General features: G+C 38.6%; 1 protein-coding gene across 1 annotated transcript in view; it reads right to left on the reverse strand.

Moving 5' to 3' along the window:
* The window catches only part of LOC125036957 (inositol hexakisphosphate and diphosphoinositol-pentakisphosphate kinase 2-like), a 117,476-nt gene that overhangs the window by 960 nt on the left and 109,016 nt on the right, over window positions 1–7,500 (reverse strand). Inside the window, exons 34-35 of the mRNA XM_047629918.1 lie at window positions 3,697–3,903; window positions 1–617 (exon numbers count right to left, since the gene is read on the reverse strand). The exon at window positions 1–617 is cut by the window's left edge and continues 960 nt beyond it. Coding sequence (XP_047485874.1) covers window positions 1–617; window positions 3,697–3,903 — 824 coding nt within the window. The remainder of the gene's footprint in view (window positions 618–3,696; window positions 3,904–7,500) is intronic.

Here is a 7,500-nt window from a genome sequence, read left to right on the forward strand (position 1 = left end):
GTCTTGGGCATCACTATGAGTATCTGGTGTGGCAGTGTCACCGCGCTCAATGACTGATGCCACCTCTGTCTGCGAGTGTGATCCTAAGCTCTCCGAGCCCTCGGACGGTGAGGTAGGACTACTACTTCCTTCTCCTGAGGTGAACATCTCCACTTCGCTGTTACTGCACTCAACTGCACTGCCATGTGGAGTGGAGCCTAACAACACCTCTTGATGATTGTAACCAGGGAATACACAGTTGGTTAGATCATTTACAGGCACAGAAGCAGCAGCAGCAGCAGCAGAAACAGCAGTCATGTCAGTGTGAGAAGCAGCCAGTACACTCTCCTTGGCTGTGGTAGGCAGTGTGGCAACAGATGTCATGGTGGCAGCGACTGAGGATTTGGTGTTTGTAGTGAGACAGGAATGGAGAGGGTGTTCTACAGCTGTGGTGGTGTTGACAATGGTGTCTGAAGTTGTGGTGTGAGATGGTACAGAAATGAGGTACATGGGTGAAGATGGTGGCATGTAGGTGTCGTAGCGTTGGTGCACATGTGAGAAGAACTCCAGTGTGGTGAGGTTGGGGGAGGAGGGGCCAGAAGACGACACGAAGGAGGGGGGTCCAGACCAGCCAATACCTGAGGGAGAAGGAGTGGGACTAATGCTCACACCAGCCCTCTGCCACAGCTATGATTTGAGCGCTGGTTCTCTAGCCAGCACTCACTCTGAAGACAAACACTGCCAAAGGCAGCTGTGATCTCTCAGATATTATAAAATCACATCGTGCACACATGGTTAATAAAGAGTCACAGACATCAGGATTATTAATTGAACATTAAAAGAGTCTAAGATTAATATATGAAATTAATAACTGAAGCAAAAGCTCTTTAAGGCTAAGTATCACAGAGACAATTTCAAAAGCTTAACATTCTCTTTGAATATCTGTAGACAGCAAAGTTTAAATCTCTGAAGCTATACTTTTAATAATCTAAAAAGCTTTTACTTGATAATAACTGAAAGCAACCTCTTACTACATTAACTTCAGCATAAGTGATCATAAGCAACTTTATAAGAGATAAAGAAAACTGTTTCTGTTTTAAGAGTACTATATCATAATATTTTGTTTGTACACTACTCTACCTGAACTAACCACATAAATAACTACTCTATGTTCCTATCTACAAGGCTACCTGTCTCACAGATCTGTGAGGAGTAATTACTTCTCTGACTACAATTCTATAAAGATCCTAATACAGAGGTTATTTACTACTCAACTTGTGTATATCCTAATTGGTCTTCTGCCTACAGGCCATGAAGAAAGCACAGTGGATTTTTTTATGTGAAAATAGAAAGAAATATCACAAAAGTTAACTAAACAGAAAAGGTTGGAATTTCAGCAGAAGCCATGACACTAGTCTGAGTGGGTCTGACAAGTACATGAATAATGTGCAGCCAGAGTAACATATAGAACAGATGCACACACAGAAGTACACCCACATGCAAAAACGTACACAACTTTATATTCTTTATATTCTCATTCTCTCTCTCTCTCTCTCTCTCTCTCTCTCTCTCTCTCTCTCTCTCTCTCTCTCTCTCTCTCTCTCTCTCTCTCTCTCTCATTTTTTTTCATCTTTCTCTCTTTCACCCTTTTTCCTTATTTCTCTCTCCCACTTTCCTTATTTCTCTCTTTTACTCTCTCCTTTCTAATTCCTCTCTCCCATTCTCTCCTTCCTACTTCTTTTCTTACACACTCTTTACTTTATTCTCTCCTTTCTCTCTCTCCTTAATCATTCTCTCTCTCCTTTCTCTCTCTCCTTTCTCTCTCTCCTTTCTCTCTCTCTCTCACTCTCACTCTCACTCTCACTCTCACTCTCACTCTCACTCTCACTCTCACTCTCACTCTCACTCTCACTCTCTCTCTCTCTCTCTCTCTCTCTCTCTCTCTCTCTCTCTCTCTCTCTCTCTCTCTCTCTCTCTCTCTCTCTCTCTCTCTCTCTCACTCACTCACTCACTCACTCACTCACTCACTCACTCACTCACTCTCTCTCTCTCTTTCTCTCTCTCTCTCTCTTTCTCTCTCTCTCTCACTCACTCACTCACTCACTCACTCACTCACTCACTCACTCACTCACTCTCACTCATTCTCTCTCACTCACTCACTCTCTCTCACTCACTCTCTCTCACTCACTCTCTCTCACTCACTCTCTCTCACTCACTCTCTCTCACTCTCTCTCACTCTCTCTCACTCTCTCTCACTCACTCACTCTTACTCACTCACTCTTACTCACTCACTCTTACTCACTCACTCTTACTCACTCACTCTTACTCACTAACTCACTCTTACTCACTAACTCACTCTTACTCACTAACTCACTCTTACTCACTAACTCACTCTTACTCACTAACTCACTCTCTCTCTCTCATTCACTCACTCTCTCTCATTCACTCACTCAGTCTCTCTCATTCACTCACTCACTCACTCTCTCTCACCCACTCTCTCTTACCCACTCTCTTTCACCCACTCTCTCTCTTCATAAATTTCCCTCCCCTCCCCTAACCTCACTCTTCATCTCATGTCATTCTATACACTAATTTCCACACTCCTCATTCATTTGTTTACTTATTTACTAGCTTTTTGATTTACCCACCAACTCACCCATATTCTCCATTCAACAAAGCCCTTGTACTACAAAGTTTAAAGGGAAGGATTATTACAAAATAGGTCACAGGCTAACATACAAAAACAGGGATACTTACATTTGCGAGTTACCTATTTTGATATCTCACACACACACTCATTACAGAGCGTCCTATACACCTGCCAAAACTATTAGGGTACTATGAATGATACACACAAATTACTGTCACAGAGTATGCCATTCCTTGGAATAGTCAGGTGGCAATTTCTATTCACACAATGCAAAATACTTCTTCCATATCTGTTCTCAGTTTTTCATAAATGGAGGAGGGGTTCAGGAGTTACACAGTACACAAGAAAATGGACTCATTTCTTTTGTCTTTTTACATAACTCAATTTGGGTATTTCTAGAAATAAAGAGAGACATAGAAGTCTAACATGGGCGGGGGAGGGTGGGAGTAAACACATAAGATCTAAAAATACAATATTGCTTACATACAATGCCTTTTTAAATCTGAATTAAGAATCTCTAATTGCGGTATTATATTTACTTCTTGAAGTATATATTTGTGTAATGTCAATGAAATGAGTGATGAATAACAGGGAGTAAAATGTTTATGTAAAATACATTGACAATAATAACAATTCAACTAGATATGGGTTATATGGCAAGCAATAAGATATCAAATTCTAATATGAGGCCAAAAACAACAACAAAATTCCAGTACTATCTAAACAAGAAATATCTTTTCAGGATATTGCATTCATATTCATCTATATCTGGCATGATTAATTAATCTTAATCAAGAAAAAAGGTTTAGTATGAACTATACTAACACAATTCCACTGCCATCTATTGTACAGCCAGACCAATAAAAAACTATAAATATAAACAAGACACTATTTTTGTATCATCAACAATCTGTTGCCACCACCAAAATAGGCATTATTAAAGACTAAGAAACCCACAAGAGAACGGACAAGTCTTCTTCTAAAGACAGATTTCTTACACAAAAGTCAGATTAAGTGTTAACTGCATTCTTATAAGATCTCCAATGATGAATCCCTTGACCACTTACTGGAAGAAGGGGACTGCAACCCTAGAGGAGGAGGCTGCGAGCGGGGGTGTTTGGGCGTTGATGGCATCTTAGGAGGGGAGGAGAGGGGCGTGCGGAACTGTGCCAGAGCCATGCGTTCCAAGAACGTGTCCAGTTGTCGCAGGGAGAGAGCATTGTGGAGGGTCTCCAGGGGTCGGATGGAAGGAACACCTCCAAGGCCTTCAATGTCTGTAAAGGAGTTGAGGTCCAGTCCATGAATACAAGACACTTGAAAACAAAAAAGAAATTGGTTTCTGCGCTTATGGTGAGTGTGCCGGTGAACCTTGTGCTGTGTCACTTGGCAGATGGAGAGAATGATATAAAAAAGGGAACTAGGGAATTAGAGAGAATTAGATGGATAGAAACAGAGTTGAAAAAAATCTTTATCTTTACCTTATATCATTGAAACAAAGATAAGAAGGACAACAACAACAACAAAAATATATGTATATTTAAATAGGAAAAAAAAAAAAAAAATACAGAAGCTAATCAGTACAATATAAACTGCATGATACCACTATCAAATTAACTGCTTGTGTACTGGTGTTCTACACGAAACATAAATGTAGTGAATGCCCAGCAAGTAAGGATAAAAGCAGACATACAACATGGTGAAAACTATCCAAGCTGCAGAGGCAAACAGGCATCACTACATGCAAGGAGTTTGGGGACAGGTCCTTGTGTGCCATGAATTCACAAGTAGAACTTCATTTTTTTTTTTTTTTTTTTTTTTTTCAGACTAAACTTGGATATGGTCTGATTCAAAAAGAAGTTTATTTAAATGTGTATGTTTCTGTGTATATGTGGCACATAGGTACATACTATACAAATCTGCACATATAAAATAACACACACACACAGACACACACACAGACACACACACACACACACACACACACACACACACACACACACACACACACACACACACACACACACACACACACACACACACACACACACACACACACAAAATTCATATGCACCATGAGAGGTTCCTCTGTTCCCTATCTAATGATAATGTGCTGAAATATCTAACCTTTTCACTCAACCTACATGTACCCATTACATTTCACTGTTTAGGATACTGGAAAAATGGCCCTTGTTCTTGGACCTACAGTCTTAAGTAGTTACAAGTCAAAATTAGTCCTAATTACTCATAATGTTCTAACTGACACCGCTGTTCTGACATCCTGCGTCCTCCAATAATGTTCTGTCTATGTCATCCCACATCCTTACAATAACAAACAATTAAACTATAGCTGGGAAAAACATTACGAGACATATAGTGTGCTACTGTGAGCTCCACAATCTGGAGGAAGTTCTTCAAAGTAATTGTAATATGCCAACAAATGCAACTCAGAATATAGAATTTTTTTCTACATTTACATATAAAAAAAATTGGCTGAATTCTTATGAGATCTTTGGACTGCCTTTCTTCACTCATCACTTTCTTACAGCAATAAATAAAAATTCCATTGTAAAGATAAATGAATAACTACACATGATGCAGCTACAAATATACTGTAAAAAGATCCCCTGTAGCCTTCATATTTGGGAAACCAAAGATTACACAGAAGCTAGCTTAGCCGAGCATTAACTCAATGGCTTATCATAAGGACTTCTATAACAGACTTGAAAGCATTTTCATTTTCTGTAAAACAGTCTTGAGAAAAAACAAAGTTGTCCAAAAGGTATTTTAGATTATGAAAAACTGAAGGTAAATTACTTACAGTGATAATTTCAACAGTTCTAAAGGTCTCACCCAACTCCACCCTTTCATACTCATTCACGGATTAAATGTAATAGAAAAATATATTTCTGGATGCACTATGAGACACACAGAACACACAAGCATAAATAGCATACTTGTCTCTCAATAATGAATCTGTGTACTTTTGTGTCTGTGTATTATGTTCAAATTTTCATACGACAAAAATCTAACCTTGTGTTACATTAATATCATTAATATCATGGTTCACAAATAACCTCAATTGCTTTTTAAAAACAGTATCTTCAAACTCAACCACTAGTAACATTAATTTTGCACAAAAGATTCCACTTGTATGGAACATTTTACAATTACTCACACCAGGATATCTGGCTGTATCGGATTATAGGAATGACTGGTATCAATCCAAGAATTCTCTCTCTGTTTAACATCAACAGAAATTGACTGATTAGCTCATAAACCAAAGTGAAGGGAAAGTGTTAATACACAGTACAGTACGTCACATAAGTTGCTGCATCACAACACTGTGTGTAGGAATAAAGGAATCCTAGATACACTGTAGTCAAGCTCTTAGGAGGTGTCCTTCTAGACTGAATTAGAGCACCAAAAGAAAAGAGAAAGGAATAAACAAATAAATATATATATATAAATTGATATAATATATTGATATTATTATAATATAATGTAAAATATATATATATATATCTACTATAGTATATATATATATATATATATTTAAATATATATATATATATAATATATGTCTATATATAATATATATATATATATATCATATCATATAATAATGATATATATATATATAATATATATATCATGATATATATATATATATATATAATATATATAGATATTAATATATATATATGATATATATATATAATATATATATATATATAATATAATATAGGGAGAGGGGAGGGAAAAGGAGATGGGAGAGGAAAGGAGGGAAGGCGGGAGGGCGGGAGGGGGGAGGGAGGGAGGAGGGAGGGAGGGAGGGGGGGAGGGAGGGAGGAGGGTGGAGGGAGGAGGAGGGAGAGGGGGAGGTGGGGGGGAGGTGGGGAGGGAGAGAGAGAGACACAGAAAGAGACGAGAGAGAGAGAGAGAGAGAGAGAGAGAGAGAGAGAGAGAGAGAGAGAGAGAGAGAGAGAGAGAGAGAGAGAGAGAGAGAGAGAGAGACAGAGACAGAGAGAGACAGAGAGAGACAGTGAGAGACAGTGAGAGACAGTGAGAGACAGTGAGAGACAGAGAGAGACAGAGAGAGACAGAGAGAGACAGAGAGAGACAGAGAGAGACAGAGAGAGACAGAGAGAGACAGAGAGAGACAGAGAGAGACAGAGAGAGACAGTGAGAGACAGAGAGAGACAGAGAGAGACAGAGAGAGACAGAGAGAGACAGAGAGAGACAGATACAAACAAAGAGAGACAGAGAGAGACAGAGAGAGACAGAGAGAGACAGTGAGAGACAGAGAGAGACAGAGAGAGACAGAGACAGACAGAGAGAGACAGAGACAGAAAGATGGAAAGAGAGAGAGAGAGATGGAAAGAGAGAGAGAGATGGAAAGAGTGAGAGAGATGGAAAGAGAGAGAGAGAGATGGAAAAAGTGAGAGAGATGGAAAGAGAGAGAGAGAGAGATGGAAAGAGAGAGAGAGATGAAAAGAGAGAGGGAGATAAACACATTTTTTTCAAAATATATTGCAGTCCAACTCAAACTATCCTCCTTATCTGCCCTCTCCCCCTTTTAGTCTTCAAACTGCCTAAAGCTAATGCTAACTACACTCTTCATAAAATATGAATGAAAAAAATACAGTAAAAACACCTTATATGGGCTTTTAAGGTATTCCTTAAAACTTAGAGCTAGTTCTAAGAAAAAAGCCTGAATATCCTCCATACAACTCAACACAAACATCTAAACATTCTTTAAAAATAAATCAAACCAATGCCAGGTATTTGTACATATATTTCCCTGTGTATATCAAAACTGTTGTTTCCTAAACATTTTAAGTATAACCAGTTTCTTCATAAATCTAAAACAC

The sequence above is a fragment of the Penaeus chinensis genome, chromosome 22, assembly GCF_019202785.1.
Source record: "Penaeus chinensis breed Huanghai No. 1 chromosome 22, ASM1920278v2, whole genome shotgun sequence".
Classification (NCBI taxonomy): Eukaryota; Metazoa; Arthropoda; class Malacostraca; order Decapoda; family Penaeidae; genus Penaeus; species Penaeus chinensis.